Source organism: Jaculus jaculus, chromosome 6 (genome assembly GCF_020740685.1).
Source record: "Jaculus jaculus isolate mJacJac1 chromosome 6, mJacJac1.mat.Y.cur, whole genome shotgun sequence".
In the NCBI taxonomy this organism is placed as follows: Eukaryota; Metazoa; Chordata; class Mammalia; order Rodentia; family Dipodidae; genus Jaculus; species Jaculus jaculus.
This window is the reverse complement of record NC_059107.1, coordinates 79,202,891-79,226,924: the sequence shown is the minus strand read 5'-3', so window position 1 is coordinate 79,226,924 and position 24,034 is coordinate 79,202,891. Positions and strand designations below refer to the sequence as shown.

Below are 24,034 nucleotides of genomic sequence, written 5' to 3'. Positions count from 1 at the left end.
AATGATCTAAATAAATATTTCTCCAAATAAGACATACAATAGGTACACGAAGTATTCTTGCCATACTCAGGCTTTAGAAAATATAAATCCAAGCTTTAAAGATGCTTTACATCCATGAGGATGGTTTTTAGCAGTAAGATAACAAATATTGATGAGAATTGGAGAAATTAGATTTTATTTTTAGGCAATGTGTGTGAAATGGTGCAATTGCTATGATAAGCTCTCCATAAATGACTCAAATTGTGAAATTCAGAATAACCATATAGCCCAGAAATTTTACTACTAGATAAATGCTCAAGAAAATCAAAAACATGTAGACAGAAGAATTTATACATGAATGTTTATAGAAACATAGTTGCCAAAATGTAGAAAGAACTCCAATATTTATCATCCTTACAATGGACTGCTATAGGGAACAGGAACGAAGTATTCATATACACAGCAACATAGATGGAGTTTGATTGAAAGCATGAAGCCAAGTGAAAGAAGTTAATCATGCAGACCACATATTATGAAACTCATTTTATATAAAATACAAAAATTAGGAAGATCAGTAGAGATAGAGTCACTGTTTCAAGTTGGGGCAGATAATAAGGATACCTATTGAGTGCAAAGTTTCTTTTTGGGGTGATGACAATCTTCTAAAATTGGCTATAGTGGTAGTAAATATCTGTAAAAGTGCTGTACCAAAAATCAGATTGTGAATTATAAACAAGTGATTTTTTTAAGTTATATGAATTGTGTCTTAATGACCTGCTGAAATATTCTAGTTGAGTCTTATTTTCCTACCCAGGAATAGTGCATCCTCAAACCAAGTCAGATTTTTGTTTGTTAATGTTCTGGGCTTAACCTGTTACAGAACTCTTAAGCAAAGAGTTGTAGGCAAGGACCAACTTATGGAATCTGACTACCTATATTTATGTGCTAGTTTTACCAAGACTTATGCTGTATGATTTGAAGTCAGTTATTCAATCTGAAAAAAAAGTAGATAGAGTAGAATTACCCATGTGATAGACTTATTAAAAGACTTATAAGATATTGGGCTGGAGAGATGGATTAGCGGTTAAGCGCTTGCCTGTGAAGCCTAAGGACCCCGGTTCGAGGCTCAGTTCCCCAGGTCCCACGTTAGCCAGATGCACAAGGGGGCGCATGCGTCTGGAGTTCGTTTGCAGAGGCTGGAAGCCCTGGTGCACCCATTCTCTCTCTCTCCTTCTACCTGTCTTTCTCTCTGTGTCTGTCGCTCTCAAATAAATAAATAAATAATTTTTAAAACATTTTTTAAAAAGACTTATAAGATATGAAAACAGATATTTAATGCATGTCAGAGTTCTTGTTATTATATCATTACTGCTCTAGTTGAGCTCCAGTGTTACCAGCCCACTAGTTTCATTCTACATATACATCATTGCAGGGGCAAAAGAAATTCAAGTATGGTTACCACCTTGAAAAACTGACAGTCAACTTTTTAATTGCCAGTTTTGTAACACAGAACAAAAGAATCATAAAGGCAGGGAAGAGAAATACAAATGGAGCCAATATAAGCAAGAAATACTGTTTGCTGTGTGAGAGACATTGTGTGAAGGAAAAGAAGGTGAATTTCAGGACAGAGTGACAACTTGAAAAGTAGAGTGGAAGGGAAAGTATCATTAGTGCACAGTGGAGTACCAGGTCTGGATGAAGAGGTTGGGAGGAAATAGGCAGAAACATTATACTGGTAAGGGTAGGGTCTTAGTACATATGATAAGGTTAGTTATTAAGACATGCTGTGGTATTAATGTTATTTTAAGTTCTTTGAGTTTAGTGAAATAGAATTGTCATACTATCATTCTTCTTTTGTTTGAGAATTTTGTTAATTACTCATTTATTTCAATAGTGATTTATGACTTCAGCAAACTTGTTCTTAAATATAAACTATTTATTGACAACCCTCAAACATACATACAATATAGCCTGATCATCATCCATTTCCACCATCGTCCTTAAAAACTCTCTATTTCCTTTCCACTGAACTCCTTCTTTACAATTAGTCTCACTTTTTTTTTAATGCCATTTTTTGCCATTCTCTATCCTCCATGACAATATATTGAGGGTCCCAGTATTATGCAGGTCTTGTGAAAGTAATAGCACCTGCTGTGAGATCATAAATGCAACTGCCACTTTGTGCCTGGAAGACACATTCCAAAGGACTCCTCCCCATCCTCTTGCCTCTTGCATATTTTTTCTACCACCTCTTCCACAATGGTCCTGGAGCATGAAAGAGTGTGATAGAGATATCTCATTTAGTGCTGAACACTCAACTGGAATTTCTTATCAGCACTTTGACATGGTTTTAATTTCCCCAGTATTCACCACCATCTAAAAAAAAGAAGTTTCTCTAACTCAAAGTAAGAGCAGCATTAATATATGGATATAAAGATAAATACTTAAAGGGCAGTGTTATGAACATAATATGTCCATTTATCAAAACAACAGCCATAAGCTACTCCCTAGAGCTTATGACCTTCCCAGTCACAGGCTTTTCTCTAGGTTTTCAGTATCAAATGTGAACTCTTTCCCATGGAGTGGGCCTCAAGGCCAATCAGAGAATAGTCATGGCATAACAGACATGTCAGTTTTACAGTGGTGAGCACATGTTACCTGGCTAGCCATTTGTGTAGCTTTCAGGGACTGCTGGTTACGATTGTTGATGACTTTTGTCCCCAGAAGGCTGCATAGCATTTTCTAGAACTATAACAGCTAGTCTAGTCAACCAGGTTAGAGCTGAGCTGGAAGCCTCTACCATGCAGAATACTGTCATCATCTAGTAAAATTTTGACCCAGTGTCAAAGTCCTGACTTTAGAAGGAAGTATCAGAGCAAATGTGTACTGGACACATTACTCAGGCAAAGGAAACCTTATTCAAGACCATTGCAGGGGCTTGAAGAGACTTGACAGTGCAAGAGAGAAAAACTCAGTGACTAGAACAAAACCTGGAGGGTTTTAAGTTCTGAGCTGAGAAACTGGGAAAGTACTAAAGGGAATGAATGAACAGGAAAGTTGATTTACTCAAAAAGCCATCTGAGTTTTTCATATGAGGTATTGTAAACAGGCTCCTTCCTTCTCATAGAGACTGAACAATAGGAGTGTCCTATGTACTTTAAATGACTATTTTAAACATCTTAAAGCAGAAGAGAAAACATTTACCATTGTAAGCTTCCTAAGATACTTTAAGAAAAACATGATCAAGAGCATAGACTGAAGAAGAAAACTTTGTAAAGTTAATAAAATTGATAGTATCTCAGTCAGAAGACACCATTTTAGAAATTTCATTTGTGGAATCATCATTTGTAGGTTGGCAGGCCTTAGCATAAATGCATTTTAACAGTTAATTATTTTTAGGGGAAACACATGCTGGTGAAATTATATGTATTATATGCTCAAGGACAATGTCTCCTTTGCTTCTTTGTGGATCTCGTATGCCTTCACATGTCCTTCTTCAGGAAGTGCTTTGCTGTAGAACTACAAGTCCCATATTGCTCTCCATTGTTACTTAAAGAACCAAATGGATTTGAAAATTGCCTTTATGCTGGTAGTTAGGGTAGTTAGGTTAATTTTGGTATATTTGAGTAGTAGCACAAAAATGTTACATTTTCTCTCAATTTCATTTCTATTCAAATGCAGCACTGGACATAGAATAAAGATTTTAGAAATACAGCACCATGAATGAGTCAGATAAAAACAAAAGCTTACCATTCTACATTTTAGAAATATAGTACCATGAATGAGCCAGATAATAACAACAGCTTTACCATTCTGCATTCTGCATTGCTTCAGTAATTTTAATCACTTTCAAATACACATGTCATTTTGTCCTCCTAGTAAACACTGTGGTGGGTAACATTTATTTTATAGATACAGGCCCACAAATGGTGAGTCTTGTCTCTGGACTCTGACTTCTAGCTTAATATTTAGTTAAAACATCTGAATAGTTTTTCCAATCTAGATATTTAACCAGGTTGAATTTGAAAATCACTGTATTCTACTTTTTAAGTGACAAATTAGAAGTATTTCTTAATTACTCAGTTTATATTTTTGTTATAATGTTATGGAAGCCTCATATATATTAAACCACCTTAAATAAAGGTGAGTCCTCTGACTGCAGTATAACAATTCTAGCTACTTTTAAGAGTAAAGACCATGATAAAATAGCTTTAACAAAACTACTTTTAAACATACTTTAAAAAATAGCATTAACTATAAGGAATATATTGAAAATTTCTGCATATGAATTGACATTTCTTTTAGGAACTTTATCTGATGTTTTTCAATTAGTATTTATAAGCTTATTGTTCATCCAGAAAGAAGTGATGGGCAAACTATGATATAGGTACAAAGTCATAATTTTTAATATGTCATTCTCAAATAGGCATGAGGGACAATGCTACAAACTGTTTATTGTTGAAATGTATTTTCTATCATCAGGCAACCCTGCCCAGCCCACTTCTCTCCACTACATGAATCCTTACCAGCTGAATGCCTATGGCATGGCACTGAAGGCAGTGGGAGAAATTGTTCAAGATTATGACAGTGATAAGATGTTCCCAGCCCTAGGTTTTGGTGCAAAACTGCCTCCAGATGGGAGGATATCTCATGAATTTGCTTTGGTAAGAATATATCAAAAGGACTTGATATTATGAAAAAGTTATGTTTTTGAAAATTTATTTTTTTTTTTTGCTACTTTTATTCATTTGTGTAGTGAGCTTTAATGAGCATAGGCTCAGCTCAGTTTGGTAAATAATTAACTTAGGAGCATTGTAGTCATTTGTTGCTGCCTACCAATTATTCCTAAAATTTAGAGACATATTTTGTTATGTTCATGATTTGTGAGTCAGGTACTTTTATATATATTATTTATTATTTATTATCTATGTATATAAAATGATAAAAGTACATTTGTTCTTTTCAGTATCAGGCCTCAGCTGGCATGTTTTAAATGGCCATAAATGTCTGGAATTATTTGACTAAGGTCCTTGTGTTAGTCAGGGTTCTCTAGAGAAACAGAACTGATAAAATGAGTATTTATTATAAAGGGGATTTATTGGATTAGCTTATTGCATATAAACTAAGCAGTTCAACAAAAACCACCTGCAGGCTTGCGCATTAAGAAGCCAGTAGCTATTCAGTCCACAAGGCTGGATGCCTCACCAATCCAGCACTGAAGGCCTAGAGGATTCCTCAGAGACATTCATCTTCAATCCACATAGGAAGGGCTACTGAAACTCGGTTCCAGTGTCCACAAAGAGTAGCTGAAGCAGGATAGATGCACATGCAGGAAGAAGCAAGGGCAGCCAAGTAAAAAGAATGCACCAGTGAGTAGCACAGGTAGCCTAGAGCAAAGAGGGCTGTGTTCTCAAAACTTCTTTATGTTCCACTGTGAGAAGGACTGCCCAATATGGTGAAAGGACTTCCTTCCTCTGTTAATCAGTCCTGGAAACAACCTCATAGACCCACATAAGAATAATTACTTTATTCCTGATTGAGTTGACAATAGAACTTAACCATCAAAAGCCAATCCGCTATCAATTTGACACCAAACCTCATCTCCTTGTCATGATGAATTTCTAAATGAAGACACTAATAAGGTCATAATTTAGCCTAAAATTATATAACTATTTCACATACAACCAGAAACACATTAACATTTCCCCCTTCAAACTCATGGCAAAACCCTTAAGTAGTGCTTAGTCTCTAATATCCAATAATTTAAATTTAACAGCACTTAACTGCTGATATTATTTCAATCAATATTAATTACATAATAAAGAAATTGAGCTAGAAAATAAAGGCATCTTAACATTTGTGTATATATGCACAAATGCTGTTAACAAATTGGACAAAAACACTCATGCCAATTATAATCCTCCTTATAGAAACTGGTCAAGTGGCCTTAGCTGATGTTTGTAACTACCTTCTTCTACCATCCATTCTGCATTTCTTTCACCCTTAGCAAGCATCTTTGCAGGTCTTGGTTTTTTTACCTGGAGGGTTAACCCCCACCTTCATTCTTGAAGGGTCTGGGGCATTTATCAAACTGCCATGATTGTGCTATAGTTTTTCATTGACCTTGATCATAGGACATGGTAACAATTAAGTGTCATCCTAAAGGATCTCCTGCCCTCCAGACATAGTCTTCTTTACCTCTATTGTAGAGAAGCAGTTTAATTTTACTCTGGTAGTCTGAATTATTCACTACCACTAGGACTGTAACTCCTGTTTTAGCCTGTTGGCTTTAAGGCATTAGGAGCCTAAAATGGCTGGGGGAGACTTAACTTTCAGATTAGTGAATATATTTTTGTGCCTACCTCTTGTCAGAAGCACTCACCCCCGCTTCGGAACCAAAACCTCCAGGCTAGCAGAGCATAAGTTTGCTTGAACAGGAAGCCAACATTTCATCAGTGGGTAACTTGGGATGATGATGAGTGGTACCATTTCACCACTCGATTCCTGGACCTGTCAATTGTGGTTTTAGGAGAAACAGTAACCATGTATATGACACAAATTCATAGAATATACAGCCTCCAAATGGGAAGAATGTTCTATCCTTATATGATACAAGATGGATGGGCAGGAAATCAAATGCTTTGTGAATATTCTGCTTTTAAAATAAAAAGGCTTCAACCTCACTCATTAGTCAAGAATCTTCATGAATGAGTTTCCTTTTAATGGTCCTATCTCTATACACTTTTGGTCATATTGGAAAAACCACAATTTTGGAGAGGATACATTCAAACCATAGTCTATATTATAAGTACTAAAAGTTGGTTTAAAAAACATTTAGGGGCAACTAGAACATCTAAGGTATCTACATTGGTTTGGTGAAATAGAAAGAATATGAAACTTGGAAAAGCTGAAAAGTAGAGAAAAAGTAATAGAAGCACACAAAAGTTAAAGGAAACACTTCAAAAGAAATAGTTCAATGCACTAATTTCCTTTTCTGGGCATAAAAAGGGATGGCTGAGGGCCTGGAGAGATGGCTTAGTGGATGTAAACTTGTCATGTATATGTAAGACCCTGAGTTTGGAGCCAGCATGCATGCAAATGCTCAGTGGTGTATCATTAGCCTGCCTGTAACTCCAGTGCTCAGGAGATAGGGCAACTCCAGGACAAACTGATGAGCTACATTTGCTTGATTGGTGAGCTGTGGTTCAAGTAAAGAAAGCCCAGTCTCAGTAAATAAAGTGGATCAAGACATTTGATGTCAACCTCTGGCCTACACACACACACACACACACACACACACACAAACGCGCGCGCACACACACACGCCTCATACCCACACATATGCCCAAATGCATATGAAAATGCCCACACACATACACAAAGAGAAAAACAAATGGAAAAAATGAATGTTATACTAAAGATAGCCACACATTCTAATATATTCTATCTACTGAGAAGTGAACATTAATTCTCTTACCTTGAAACCTCCAGTGGCCTTGTTAACATGCCAAAAATGTATGGTAGAAAAAACATTCTAGGACTTCTCTGCCTATGCTCAAGTGGGTTTTGAAGTTTCTGTTCAGACTAGAATACTCAGAACAGCTGGCTGCATGTAGAACATCTGATCATGAAATTAGCATGCCAAGATTAATCCTATGACAATGACAATTCATAGCCTGTACATAAGAAAGAGAGATGCCCAAGCAATCTCAGCTCAAGCAACAGAAAACAAACATTGATAAAGAAGACATCATAGGACACATGCCACCCTCAAAAGCTATAGCATAGAAAATATCTGAGGAACTACACCAATATCCAGAAATGAAGCACAGAAACAGGTGATTTGAATGAGATGCCCCTCATAGCTTCATGTACTTTGAATAATTGGTCCCTATATGGTGGCAACTGGGGAAAGTTATTGGGCCTTTGAGAGGTAGAGCCTTGCTGGAGGAGGTGTGTTGCTGATGGTGGGCTTATAGACCAGTCCCCACTTATCAGTGCCAGCAACTCTAACCTAATTGGTAAGTCCCAGGCCAGTGAGAGATCTTGTCTCTAGAAAAGGTGGATGATGTACCTAAGGATGGCAGTCTAAAAGTAGTCTTTTGTCCCCATGTGTATGTTTGCACAGGTGTACACATACATATACAATAAGAAGGTGAGCTTGTAGCAGTTTATTTTCAGAGAAAAAATACTTTCATAAAATATAAATCCCCAGCCAAAATGTTAAAATGCTGATCAAGAAAGTTTCTCAGAACTATCCTACTTTGTAATTGTTCCCTTAAGGCAAATATATATTTTATATGCCCAAAATCAGTAATGAGTTTTAATTTTAATTAGCTTCCTACCTTATCAAGGGAAAATAACACTATAAAATTTTATTTAAAAGAAGGCTAAGTAGGTCAGCTCAGATTAACTTCAAACCCAACCTTAACCATTTTGTGTTAAATGCTGTATGTGACAGTTTAATTTTAGATAATTTGTGGTCAGTTTTGTAATTTAACGAGAACTTATTATTTCCTTGTTTTAAAACATTATGTGGTGGTTAATTCATTTAAATGTATGAAGAAAAAACTTAAACGAAAAATATAGGTATAAACTTCTCACTCACAAATGACAAAATTACAGTAGTTGGTAATGTCTGGCTCAGTTTCCAAGATCTCTAGCCTTGACATACATTGACAGGAACATAATGTGGTAACAGAAGGGAGTTGAGAGCTCTGGAGTTAGACTCTCCAGATTCATGTCTTGGATTTTTCACGTGTGTAGTGTGACCTTGGAGAAACTAAGTTTAACAGTACTTCACCATTTTGATTATTAAAAATTAATATGTGTAATTTTTAGTATTAAACTTGCTACTTATTTATTTGATTTTGTTTATGTAAGGTCTCACTGTAGGCTGACTTGGAACTAACTCTGTAGCCCAATCTGGCCTTGAACATACAGTGATCTTTTTTACCTCAGTCTCCCAAGTACTGGGATTAAAGGTGTGCACCACCATACCTGGCCCTTAAAACTTGCTACAAAGAAATCAACAAATTTTAGTTATAAATTATCAGTTTCTTATGTTTAGATAAAAGCATGCATGCTAGAATTGTTGCTATGTTTTAATGTGTGGCTTTGGTCATTATGTTTTGAGAGATGTATTTTATGTTTACTTCTGCTTCCTGAGATAAAGCCTGATTTCCCTTACCATGGCTAGGGAATGTGTTTTATAGCTCAATTTAGTCAAGCAGATTAAAGTAAAAATAATGGCATGCAACTCTAAATGTTGCTCTAAGAAGACATTGGGGCTTTACCCTAGCATTTGGGGAAACTGAGTTGCAATATTACAAATAGTAGGCTCATAAAATGTACATTTGGCTTCTGATTCTAGCCATGTGAGCCTCCATGAAAGTAGGTACTCCAGCTCAAACAGACTTTCAGGAAGGTAACTACAGACTACCTTAACATGTTGACTAACATCATGAGAGGTCCTGTTTAAAAACCACCTGGCTAAACACCTTCTATTTCCTAAAATATAGGAGCCAATACATGTTTACTGTCCATTACTGTATAAAGGGGTATAACTTCTGGGGTCCTTTCTTGAGTGGCAATAAATAATTAAATGCTGTCTTGTTTGTATAACATATGGAATGTGGACCAGGAGAGTTAGTCTTACTAAAGTCAGAGTATGGAAGGTATGAAGAAGAGAAACGCAGAGTTGTCCACAATAGTCCTGTCACCAGAACAAGAGCATATTAGTGCCTGGCTTCTTCCCCATGGACATGAGCATATTTCCTGGATTTTTTTTCTTACATTTGTCTTTGGTGTTTCTCACCCCAAATTATATTCCCTGTTACCCTTTTTTTTAGGTGAAGTTACCAGATGTGGTCTGAAAAGTTTTTATGTGCCAGATATTTGAATTGATAGCAGTTATCATTTTATGGCTTTGTTATATGCTTTCTGTTTAGAGTAAAAAGAAAAAATTAGATTAGGCTAAAGATATAAAATAAAATACATGATATATAACTACTTGGTATTTGTAAACACTGCAATTTTGATTTTCTTCTTTTCATAATTGTTGCATGTTTATTTCTATGTATATACAAACCTAAGTGGAATTAAGACAGTTTTAAAGTATGTGATTAGAATATACTTCTCCTAAGAAGATTTTTAATTTTATCCCCTTTTTTCAAAGATTACAAATTTTTATAACATCATATTGTGATCTTTGTAATATAACTTGTTACTGACTAGTGAATTTATCATTTTCCCATTAGCTGTCTATAAGTTTAATTTTTATGATTGTCAGTACATATTTCTATTTTTATTGATCTTCACAGAAACTTTTTTCTTTTTGATCATAACTTTCTATTAGAATGGCAACCCTCAAAATCCCTACTGCAATGGCATTGAAGGAGTTATGGAAGCTTACTACAGAAGTTTGAAATCTGTACAATTATATGGACCAACTAACTTTGCCCCTGTCATTAACCATGTAGCAAGGTAAGCAGAGAGCAAAAATGGTGCTTATTCTAGCATATTCTAATGTGTTGGAACATAATGAAACAACTGCGTTTTTGTTAACATTATTCAAGGTATGAAAGTTGTTTGCTTCTAATTTATCTCCAAGAATGTTCAGGGAAAAAAGATGCACAGTAGATTCTCCATCAAGCTGTTATGATCCTTTACTGAGACCTTTACCTCAAAATGTCAAACAAAAAAATATACTAGATTATGTTAGAACCTGTCATTTTTAACCAAGGAAAAATGTTTTATTTGAAAAAAATATATGAACACAATAGTAAAATTGGTGGCAACCTCAACAGCATAAATCATTCATATCGAATGTCACATTCCATAGTAGCATAGAAATAATGAGATTGAATTTCATTAAGACAAGTACTTGAAGTTTTCTGTGCTATATAGGGCACATTCTTTTAACCTCTCTGAAATTAATATAGTGGCTAATTTTATAAATTCCCAGAACTCTGTCTGTATATAGTACATAGTGCTGAGATCAGAATATTATGCCTCCAACTTACATGTTCTGGAGAAAAACGTTAAAATGTTAAATCTATTTATACTCATCACTTTCTTCATAATGTGAAACTTAGACACATTTTTTCAGATCCATAAACACATTTGGCCTAAGCCAGTTGCAAATATTATAAAACACTGCCTTACTTTAAGATAACCAAAAATGTCTTGCTCTTATACCTTTTTAAATATGTAGCCAGATATTGAAAATAAGCAATGTATTCTGGCAAGTTTATCAGTATATAAAGACAATATGAGGCCACCATTCCTGGAACATTCTAGCATTCTACTACCCTCCCTGCTGAATATGAATAGAAATGTAAACATGCTCTACTTAGCATTATCTGAAATGTCATTGACATCAGTGGCCCTTTCCTGCAGAACTCCACCTCAGATTGACAAATATATATGAAGGCTTGTTCTCTGAATATTACTGTTTGCTTTGGAATTTTCAAATGTTTTCATCTATAGTCTCTTAAAATATAAATTTTGCAGCTCAACCCTATATGCACATAAAAGCTGAAAAAATATTTTTACAAAATGATACTCAATTTTACTTCATATTTTCCCTGTGTTTTTATGTTATACTGTTCTGTTCCGATCCTGATTAAGGCTTTGGCCCATAAAGTTGATTTCATAATCAACTAATTTTTCATAACTCGCAATTTAAAAATTCTGTCATGACTGTATAAGAAATGTTGCATATATTTTCCTAGTTTATTGATGACTGTCAAATAAAGCAGAATCAAAATCATAATGTAAAAAAATCATAATGCAAAATAAATTTTAATTGATTCCCTCACAGTACCATATAGATCAATTCTCATTAAAAATAATAAGAGGACTGGAGAAATGGTTTAGCGGTTAAGGTGCTTGCCTGTGACGCCTAAGGACTCATGTTCTACTCTTCAGGTCCCATGTAAGCCAGACGCACAGTGACACAAGCGCACAAGGGTGCACATGCGCACAAGAGTTTGCACACATTTGTCATTTGATTACAGTGGCTGTAGGCCCTTGTACACAAATTCTCTCTCTCTCTCTTTCCCTCTCAGTCTTACATTTAAAAAGGCAGTGTGTTGGCCTTGTCTCAAAAGAGAGAGAGAGAGAGAAATGACAGGACTAATTTTTTGTTAATTCATGATATTATAATTTGGCACTTCTGTGATTACAAACTAATTCTGTATATTTTGTATGTAATACTATAGTCTCTACATATTCTGGTGCTAATTTTAATGTCTTGCTCAGCATTTCCTAAATTCTCAAATACATGAGTCACTCTTACCTAAAGCTCTCAAATTCTTTGAAAATGAGCCATGATCTAATAATTCTATATTATTTTTAAATGAGATAAAACAAGAAAAACATGTGCACATGTAGTGTGTGTGGTGTATGCACATGTGTGTATGCATGCACAGGTATATGCAGTTTCTGTACATGTGTACAGAGATGAGAGAAGAACTTCTGGAGTCTTGTGTTGCTCATCTGCGTATTTCTTTGAAATGGAGTCTTACTCTCAACCTGGAGCTACAGCTGTTAGTGAGCAGGGATTCTCCTATCTCCACTCCTAATAAAACCAGTATTACAGGCATGCATAGCTATGTTCAGCTATTTATGTGGGTGCTATGGAACCAAACTTGCAACCTCGGGTAGTCTCAGGCCTTCATGCTTGCAACAAATGTTTTTTTATTTGTTTGTTTGGTTAGTTTGTTGGGTTTTTTTTTTTTTTTTCTTTATTTGAGTAAGATCTCATTCTAGCCCAGGCTGACCTGAAATTCACTAATTCACTTTTTTAGTCTTTGGGTGGCCTTGAATTCATGGTGCTCCTCCTACCTCTGCCTTCCAAGTGCTGGGGTTAAAGGCGGGCACCACCATGCCCAGCAACAGCAAATGTTCTTAACTGCTGAACCATCTCCCCAGTCCCAGTTTCATATTTATTTTGGAATTTCCAAATTTCCAATTTTTATATTTGGAATTTGAGTTTTATATATTTAAAGATAATTTGATCTTTTCCATCTGTGTGATTAATAATGATAAAAATAAAAACAGTAGCTGTTATTGAGCCTGTAGTTATCTCTGGCAATATTCTCTGTACTGTAACAAGATCCTCTCTTTTAATCTCCACAGTAACTCTTGGAAGTAAGCAGACTATTATATCCTTATTCTGCTGATGGATAGAACATAGATGTATAGTGTCCATTTATGGTGAAGGTTGAATTCCATCCACAATAATCAAACTTTCAGTCACTCTGTCATGACATCTGGTATCTTTAACCTGTAATCTCTGCTACAGAGGTAAAAGTACACGAAAGGAAATAAAACACAGCTACCCATTTTTGTGGGTACATTTGGCAACTTCAACTTAATAAAATGCAATTTGCAAATTCTTATAAAATATTGTAGTACATGTATCCCTTTATTCAATACTAAGAAATTGTAATCTATTACATAAATCATAATTGTCATTTAAATAAAACACCACTTAGTTTCTTATCTTCATGTTTCTTTTATTCCTATGAACTAATACAAAGTTAAAAGAAAGACAGAGTGTTGACTCATGCCAGTAATCCCAACACTCCAGAGGTGGAGGTAGAAGGATCAATCACCATGAGATCAAAGCCAGCCTGGGCTGCAGTGAGACCCTGCCTCAAAGCAAAAGCTTAAAATGAAAATAGTAGGAGGAGAGTATTATCACAAGAATTATGTATATGTATGAAAATTGTCAATAAAACCTTTTTTTAAAAAAGGGGGGGTTGCTGGAGAGAGGGATTAGCAGTTAAGGCATTTACCTGCAAAGCAAAAGGACCCTGGTTCAATTCCCCACATAAGCCAGATACCCAAGATGGCGCATGTGTCTAGAGTTCGTTGGCAGTGGCTGGAGGCCTGGCTGCACCCATTCATTTTTTTTTTTACTACTTTTTTTGTTTATTCTTATTTATTTGAGAGTGACAGACAGAGAGAGAAACAGGCAGAAAGAAAGAGAGAATGGACATGCCAGGGCTTCCAGCCACTGCCAATGAACTCCAGATGTGTGCACCCCCTTGTGCATCTGGCTAATGTGGGTTCTGGGGAATTGAGCCTAGAACTGGGGTCCTTAGGCTTCACAGGCAAGCGCTTATCCGCTAAGCCATCTCTCCAGCCAGTGGCTGCACCTATTCTTTCTCTCTCTCTCTCTCTCTCTCTCTCTCTCTCTCTCTCTCTCTCTCTCTCAAATAAATCAAACTTTAAAAAAAACTTTTTTTTAAAGAACAAAGAAACAGAAAGATGGTTTGAAAGTCTGAGTCAGCCATTTATGAACTTTTACATTTAAGAATCCTGGAAATCATGACAGAGACTCCAAAGACATATATTTGAATTCCACAACCCTGACAAAATTTTTCCTCAGATTTTCATAGTAATGTTAAGATAAAATTATAGATTGGCTACATTTGAAGAAAGTACTGACAGTTTTAATAATTAACTTAATTAATAATTGTTTTATATAAATATATGTTCATATTGTATAATTATAACATATTTACATATAATGTATATAATTGCAATAATATAATTACCCACGTTACCTAAGAATCGTTCATTAGATTATTTTAAGACACAAGTTCTGTCATACTTTTAAAATGTAATGTATGTCTGTGTCAGTGTCACTTCCTGAAAAGGGACTGGTGTGTGACTAGTCTAACACTTTTTACTTCATATATTCTATATCATATTAGTTATTTTATCAGAAGTATTTAATGCTTTTAATATTAAGGCTAAATTAAACAAAGGCTATAGTAAAATAAATGGTTATATAACACTGATATTGATTGAAAATTAGATTTACTTACAAACTAAATATTGCAAAATAATATATGAAGCAAATGCCATAGACAATATGTATGGTTTCAAAAGATTAATTTTCTGTGCATATGATGATAAATATTTAAATGTATTGGATAGCTCTTATGTAAAATATAATTTATTTTCAAATTAAGTATATCAAGCAATAGTGAGTCACACAAACTGATACATCTTCCTGTAGCATTAATTTTCCTAAGAATTATGAACTATAAGGCTTAGTCTCAGTGGTTAAAGGTGAGTGAAAATGTTAGTCTACTTGAAGTAGTATTTTTAGGTTACTTCATAAAACTCAACTTTTTGTATTGTTTTGTAATCCAGTAGAAATTAGCATTTTTAAACAATATGATTTGAATAAAATAAGAAAACAATGCTGCTGAATATAACATGCTTTTCCACTACTGTCTCCAGCCTTGCATTGATCTATAAAATATAAAGTCTTATGTATCTGACTCATGGTCAGTAAGAAATGTTGTTTTTTGTTTTTTTTTTTTTTTTGAAAAATGGCTCCTGAACAAGAGCCCGCTGTCTCACTGAGCTGGCTTTTCAACAGATGTCTCCTCTGTCTCTTTATTTATTTATTTATTTATTTATTTATTTATTTATTTATTTATTTATTTATTTATTTATTTGAGAGAGACAGACACAGAGAGAAAGACAGAGGGAGAGAGAGAGAATGGGCGCGCCAGGGCTTCCAGCCTCTGCAAAGGTACTCCAGACGCGTGCGCCCCCTTGTACATCTGGCTAACGTGGGACCTGAGGAACTGAGCCTCGAACCGGGGTCCTTAGGCTTCACAGGCAAGCGCTTAACCGCTAAGCCATCTCTCCACCCCAAGAAATGTTTTTTAATGACTACTCAAATATTCAAAATCAATTGTTCACTAGTACTAGGGCATTTTTTAATGTGCCTTTTGGAATTAGTCTAGCAGGGTGTAAATAAGCATGGCCCTTCAATGTGTTCTTTTTATCTGCCTAAATGGCTAACACTTCATTAGTAACATGAACACATATTGGTTGTGAATACTTTTATTCTTTAGGCCATTATTACATCTATTCCAAGGTGATATGCTGTTTATTCCTAACCTGTTAAAATCAATTATGACCCTTTAGGATAGAAGAAACTCCTTTGGACAGTCAATAAATTTGTTTGGAATCCAATTTTCATATTATCTAGTTGGTGATTTCTTAGAAATGCAGGACAAGTTGTTCCTATACCCTGTCTTCTAAGGCTACAGCATATTCACTCATCACTGAACATGAACTACATACAAGTCATATATAAAACTCAGTTATTGACAGTATAGTCTATACCTGTATTATAGAATACCATAGGAAAAGAAGTGTAATAAAACATAAGATTCAAGCCTGGCAGGGTGGTGCATGCCTGTAATCCTAACACTTGGATTATAGAAATAGGAGGATCAAGAATTCAAAGCCAGCCTATGCTACATAGTAAGTTCAAGGCCATCCTGGACTATATGATACCCTATCTCAAAAACAAAATTAAAAAATACTTTTAAAAAAGTGACATAAAAATCTTGCTTCATATTATAGAGAAGTATTTGGTGAGATTTTTGATAAATTTTTAAGCAGTAGAATATATTACTTTATGCATAATTTATTTGTTATAAGATACCTCAGTTTTTATCCATTAAACACATTTGTTTAAAACTTGATCTGGAGCTGTGTCTTTTAGTTCTTATTTTATTTTATTTTATTTTATTTTAATTTATTGATTCAAGCCCAATAGACTAGCATTTTCTCTATGAGAGAGTGACAGAGAGAGAGAGAGAGAGAGAGAGAGAGAGCACTGGCATGCTAGGGCCTCTAGCCACTGTAGTTGAACTGATGTGTGTGCCACCTTGTACATATATGCAAATTTGTGTGCTTGCATCACTGTATGCATCTGGCTTACATGAGACTGGAGAGTCAAACATTGGTCCTTAGGTTTCACAGGCAAGTGCCTTACTCATTAAGCCATCTCTCTAGCCCTATTTCTCTTTTCATTGAGGTGAAGTTTCTATAAAATGGAAGGATCATTTTAATGTGTTCATGTCATAATGTTATGTAGCAATCACTACCATTTAGTTCCAACATGAAAAACATGTATTGCTAGAATTTTAAGAACCATGTGATATTTTGAGGGCATTGCATACAGTATATTCATATATAATACAAAGATAGGAATGCTATTGCCTTGATTTAAAGATATGAAAATGTAGAAAATAAGTCATTTCCAAAACTTTTGTCCATTGCTTCCTTTGTACTAAGCAAGCCTTTGTCTTGGTAAATTTTATTGCTAAACAAACCTCAAAGGCAGCCAAATATACCCATGTGCTAACAGGCACTATGTGTTCTTAAGAGCTTTTATTATTGAGGCTTCACACATATGTTTAAATATTTTCTCAAGATTATAAGGCTTATTGACTATTTGAAATTATTATTTCACAGCAATTGTCTAGAGAGGAACTGTTCTAATTCCTGTGCTATTCTTTACCTTTTCATTGCCTTTCAGATATGCTTCTTCTGTGAAGGATGGCTCTCAGTATTTTGTGCTCCTGATTGTGACAGATGGTGTGATTTCAGATATGGCTCAAACTAAAGAATCTATAGTTAATGTGAGTAGAGGTCAGGGTCTTTGGCTCAGTGACAGCATGGTACACTTATGAATAGAATCTATTTTATATGACTTATTAGTGAAATATCATGTTCACATCTTTGCAGCAGATTATATCCTTTATTTATTTATTTATTTTTTTTGTATTTTTTGCAGTAGGGTCTTGCTCTAGCCCAAGATGACTTAGAATTCATTATGTATGTAGTCTCAGGCTGGCCTCAAACTGACTGTGATCTTCCTACCTCTGCCTCCCAAGTACTGTGATTGAAGGCATGCCCCACCATACCTGGCTTTATATCTTAATTTTATCCAAACCCAAGAGGGTGGGGGTAGCATTGTTTTAATGTACATGAGTGATAATACTGATAGATTAGTTCGATCTACTTTTATGCAACTCTGTGCATAAAAAATCGTATATTTGGCTTGTTAATTTTATTATAGTCTTTTGAAAATTATCTATAAAACTTACATTTATTTCATGCTGGTCTGTTAAATGTCTGCTTTTAATCACCATTTCTACACTGAAGCTTAACAATGCTTGGCACAAAGTAGATACTTAATAAAGATGAGTTTTGTAAATGGTTTGTCAAGCCTCACAATTTTCAATAAATGTTTTATCAGTTACTTTGTATAAGAAAAAAAAAGGTAAATGTAAGGTAAACTCAAAATATAAAACTTTTCTTACTTTTTAAACATCAAACATAAAAAGGGCAGTGGCAGACTCATAAGTGTCTTCATATATTTTGTTTTTACCTGGACACACTTGGATTGGATTGATCTTGATTTCCTTCCCAGGCAGTGCTATTGGTTGGCACTTTCATACATGACTTAACAGTTTATCATTAAGCAAAGAGGAGATGCTGCACTGAGAAAAACATTTACTTGACCTTCACAACTGACGCTATAGTGTGCTGGGTCTGCTGTTCTTACCATTTAATTATTTTAAATGGTGATATGATTTAAATAATTCATATGATGGAAACATGTTATATCAAATATTTTGTCTACCTCACAATTTCATGGATATTGAACATGTAAATTAATAATGTTAAAATAACTCTCCATAATAATTTAGTCATTTACTGTAAAAATGGTCTTTTCCAAAGAGCTATAAAGTTGGTATACTGTTAAATGCATCATTTTCTTCAAATAACAATTAATATATTGGGGGAAGAGAATGAGCATTAGAAAGAGGTCAAAGAGCGCTGGAGAGATGGCTTAGCGGTTAAGCGCTTGCCTGTGAAGCCTAAGGACCCCGGTTCAAGGCTCGGTTCCCCAGGTCCCACGTTAGCCAGATGAACAAGGGGGCGCACGCGTCTGGAGTTCATTTGCAGAGGCTGGAAGCCCTGGCACGCCCATTCTCTCTCTCTTCCTCTATCTGTCTTTCTCTCTGTGTCTGTCGCTCTCAAATAAATAAATAAAAATAAAAATAAAAAAAGAAAGAAAGAGGTCAAAGATCACCAGTGTCAGTGAGTAAAGGTTTGGATTGACAGTAAGGAGTGGAAGCATGTGTTCCATTGATCCTTCATGGTTCTGATGCTCCATCTGATCCCTCATGGTTTTATAAGAACCTGAGGGATGTCCACTGGATCAGTCCATGGAAAGAGTCAGAGAGGGTGAATATGTCCAAACAAATGAGTTTCTGTGAAAAGGTATCAGATCAAATCAGGATTTTATTTTCTTCTTAAGAACTAATTTTCTTAATTGAAATCTACTTATGTGATTTTTTTTGAAGGCCTCAAAACTTCCCATGTCAATCATTATAGTAGGTGTTGGACCAGCAGAATTTGATGGTGAGTGTTAACACTTCAGTGACATTCCTAGTGAGTCTATTGAGTCTACTGTGGTGCTCTTAAATTTCTATTTTCTTTGCTCTGTAGAGGAATGGGATTGTGTTGTTTATAATCGCTATGTAGGCATAAATATAGTTCATGGGAAAATTATTAAGATAAGCAAATTAATGATTCACTCATTTGAGTAAGATACTCTTTCCAGTTGATAGAGTAAATCAACACATACTTAGCCATTTCTTTAGACATACTTTGTACTTTGAAATAAAATTTAAGACTGGCAGAGTAATAAATTGAGCTTTGGTCCCTAAGGCAGTCCATGCTCTGGGTTCACTACAACCTTTAAACAACAACTCTAAATTCATAAATCATTAAGATGTGAAAAGAAATGTTAACATAAGCACCATAAGCTAATTTAGTAAGTTCTCAGCCTCTGGCTAGTTGATAGGCATCAGCTTTGTAAATAAAGAGAGATGGCTTAGCAGTTAAGTGCTTACTGGTAAAGCCTAAGGACCCCGGTTCGAGGCTTGATTCCCCAGGACCCACGTTAGCCAGATGCACAAGGGGGCACACGCATCTGGATTTCATTTGCAGTGGCTGGAAGCCCTGGCATGCCCATTCTATCTCTCTCTTTCTCCCTCTTTCTCTCTCTGTCGCTCTCAAATAAATAAATAAAATAAAAAGTTTAAAAAAAAAATACTGTCGTGTGAACAAGGAAAGTAAAATGAAAGCAGAACTCACCAGCTGAAATTTAATGAGTATGTACAGAATTGTGCTTCATTAGCTCACTGGATACTTTTCCATTTGGGCTGCATTGCCAGTTAAGTAACAGATATTTTTGTCACCAGTGATCTAGCTAAACCTCTTTTAAGATATTTTGTTTCTATTCATCTGATGAAATCCTTTTAGAGAACTCTGACAAATAGCATTTACATGGCTACATTAATATTCACTTGGTTAATTGTTTTTATCAACAATGAGCATTTATTTAGCTTGGAATGGACCTAGTATTTCAAGTTCTAAAGTAAAAGTCATTTAACCCTGACTGCTGATGTTTTTGCCAATATTTTCTGTAAACATTCATGTCTCTTCAGGTGTGAGATACTGAGACAGCTGAGCTGGGAAAACTGAGATCCACCATTTTTATGCTTTGTATTCTTGACAGTCTGAATTAGCCAGTGACAGGCTGCGGTGCCCAAGCTTCACCAGCTACTGAGCTAAAATAGCTCATATTTTATTCCTTAGCAACTAGTTGATTTTACCTCTAGAAAATTCACTACTCATCAGGTATCTCAGGTATGCCAGATGCTTATGGAAGGAAGTTCATGTTAGGTCTGTGGCCTCAGTGGTAGAAAACCTGAGTCACATCTTCTTGAAGCACTGTTTAACACCTGAGGTGTATGAGTACATAGCCACCAGCCCTTCCTTGTGTGTGAATCTGCCTCCATCTTTCCATGCAGACCAGCACATGCCTTCTCTTCAAAGCCACAGATCCTTACATTCTTCATTTCCTTTGTTCCCAATGAATTGTAAGGGGTTTGAGCAAAAATAATTCTGCATTTACCTATCCAGGAATCTCTTAAACCAGCATTTCAGTTGTATTACCAGCAGGGCCAAATTTAAGAATGTATGTTAGTTACCATGTGGACAGAGTCAGCCTTCCTGTTCCTCAGTGTCAGATCTGTACTCAGGCCTCCCTAGTTGAGTCAGTCTTTGCCGAGTAAACCTAGCCTGGGATGCTGCTTTCAACCTAAGAACAGGCTGCTCCAGGAGACTGGAGTCCAAAGCCATCCTGGTGTTGTGGGAGTGAGTGAAGGAGTAAACAGAAAGGGAACTTTTCTTTCCAATCGAATTCTCACTTGGAATGACAATTTCCTCTCAAAACATGAAAGCAGGGAGTTAGGGTCCTGCAACATTTAGTTTTTATCTCACACAATGGTTGAAGTTTCCATAGGATGGAAAAACTAAGCCACTGCTTCAGAAACAAACAAGAAAAAGTTGATTAGTTGATTATCCTAGTAGGAGACAATAATGCAAAGTTCTCTTAAAGTATTTTTATTTCTTTCCTAGTAAAATTTTTCTCTTCTTATGGCTAAAAAGAATGAAAAATATTCATAAAAGAATCTATGGCTTACAAATTGCTGTAATCCTGTCAGCCAACCTATTTCAACACTTCTAAATTGGCCTTAGGTTATAGTTTATACATCATTTTTACACATATAAACATGCATTAGGGAAAGGCTGAAACTAAAATCAACTCGCAATTGTTTCAGCTAGCCACACAAACCCACACATAGCCATTATCCTTTCTTGTCTTGCTTTTTTGTTGTTGTTGTTGTTTGTTTTGGGTTTTTGTTTGTTTTGGGTTTTTTGTTTTTTGTTTTTTTTTTTTTTGGTTTTTCAAGGTAGGGTCTCACTCTGGCTCAGGCTTACCTGGAATTCACTAAGTATTTTCAGGGTGACCTCAAACTCATGGTGATCCTCCTACCTCTGCCTCCTAAATGCTGGGATTAGAGGCATGTGCCACCACGCCTGGCTGTTTTATTTCTCTCTTTCTTTTGTATAGGTACTTTTTTTGTTATAGGTTCTCACTATGTAGCCCAGGCTGGCCTTGAACTTGAGATCCACCTGCCTCGGTATACCATGGGGGAGGATTTCAAGTATGAACCACATCTATACAGTTTTTAATCAGAAAGATGTTCTGTTTGCATGGACAAAAAGTATAATGTTTAGCAATCCATTCATTAAAGGTTAATACATTGATAGGCTAATTAGAATTTGCATTTATTTCTGTAATAGCATTGTATAGCACTCTCCATAATTTCTTCCAATGACTTTTGCTCATATATAAGCCACCTTCATTAAGAAGAAAGATTTTTAAGGCAGGACTTCTTTATCCAACAGAGGAAAAAATTACATTACAACCAAGACAAAGGGATTTTACTGCCCTCAGGAGTGGGCTTCATGCTTATGGAAACTGTCTTTCACCATTAAAAAAAAATATTTATTTATTATTTGAGAGAAGGGAGAGAGGGGGGAAGAGAGTGGGTATGCCAGGACCTCCAGCCACTGTAGATGAACTTCAGATACATGCACTAACTTGTACAACTGGCTTACACAGGTACTGGGCAATTGAACTGGGTCATTAGGCTTCACAGGCAAATTTCATAACCACTAATCTCTCTAGATTGCTGTGAGTTCAATGCCAGCCTGAGACTACATAGTGAATTCCATGTTATCCTAGGCTACAACAAGACCCTATCTCAAAAAGGAAGGAAGGAAGGAAGGAAAGAAGGAAGGAAGGAAGGAAGGTGCTATGCTGTCCATATTTTGTATGCTTTGGGTGGGATCAAGAGGTTTCTATGGATTTCAAATTTGAAATGAAGTATCTTTTAAATAAAGTTTTGTAAACTTGAAAAAAAACAGTTGCTTTAGCAAGAGAAATTAAAAAGCTAAAAAATGTATGATCTTTTTTAAGTCTTAAAGATACTTTATTAGATTAAGAGAAATGAAAAAATACAAGACAGCTCCTTCCATGTGGAAATCAGGAGGGGACAGAGAGCACATGTGGGAATAGGGGTGCCCCCATCTCAGCTCAGCAGAAACCTGGAAGTTCAGGAAAGGTGAAAAGACAAAAAGAGACCTTGCCCACCTGGTAAGGATCTACTTATAATCTTATTGTGGTGGTCTTTACCACCAGAGTCAGGTGAGTCTGAAAGAGAGCTGATTGGCCTGAGCTAGGAGTGAGCTCCAGAGCAGGAGGTGAGAGCTGATTGAATTGGCTGGATCAGAACCTGAACTCTGGATGTGCTGAAAGCAGGCAGGCATGGTGTTCTGACTTTGGGCCTCTCTCCTGATTACCTAATTCTCCCTCATGAGAACCTGAGTTCCATCCCTAGAACCTATACAAAAATTCTGGTCATGGCAGTACTCACTTGCCATCCAAGGGGAAGGAGGAGATAGGTAGAACTCAGGGGTTCACTGGTCAGCCACTCTGGCCATTTATAAATGGTGATCACCAGGCCAACTGAAGACCCTGTGTAGCAGTTACCTTCTTATGGCTGGGACAGAAGCAGCTCATGGGAGGAAAGGGTTCATTTTGGCTTACTGTTTTGATGGAAAGTTTCTTTTTTATTTTAGAGAGAGACAGAATTGTCACACTAGTGCCTCAGCCACTGCAATCAAACTCCAGATGCTTTTACCACCTAGTGGTCATGTGAGACCTTGGCGCTTACCTCACCTTTGTGTGTCTGGCTAACATGGGATCTGGAAAGTAGAACATGGGTCCTTAGGCTCTTCAGGCAAGCACCTGAACTGCTAAGCCATCTCTCCAGCCCTTGATGAGAAGTTTCATCATGGCAGGGAAACCATGGTAGAGCATGCAGCTGGAACGTAACAGCTTGTCACATATTAGTAACAGTGAACTGTCTCTGAACACCCAGTGGACTAGGATACAAAACCCCAAGGTCCACCTCCAGCAAAGCTTCACCTCCCCCACAAAGGCTCTACCAGAGAAAGAGTAAGTAGGATGCCTAATCACAAACACTTAAGGTTATGGAGGACATTCTACATTCAAACCACCACTCCCTTTCTGGTGGATGTTGCCTGAGGAATGACACCAAGGCTGTCCTGTGGCCTCCATACACACATACAATTTTTACACACATGTACTCACATATGCAAACATGAACATACACACATATTAAACAAATTTTAAATGGCTCCAGACACAGTGAAACCCAAATCTGCCCTCTGAGCTGCCAGGTTGTGAAAGGGGCTGGGGAGGGTATTAAAC

At 36.1% G+C, this 24,034-nt stretch overlaps 1 protein-coding gene across 1 annotated transcript in view; it reads left to right on the top strand.

The window, feature by feature from the left end:
- Cpne8 (copine 8) overlaps positions 1 to 24,034 on the top strand; it is a 280,561-nt gene that overhangs the window by 244,482 nt on the left and 12,045 nt on the right. The window contains exons 15-18 of the mRNA XM_004662179.2: positions 4,462 to 4,643; positions 10,337 to 10,464; positions 17,348 to 17,450; positions 19,185 to 19,242. Coding sequence (XP_004662236.1) covers positions 4,462 to 4,643; positions 10,337 to 10,464; positions 17,348 to 17,450; positions 19,185 to 19,242 — 471 coding nt within the window. The remainder of the gene's footprint in view (positions 1 to 4,461; positions 4,644 to 10,336; positions 10,465 to 17,347; positions 17,451 to 19,184; positions 19,243 to 24,034) is intronic.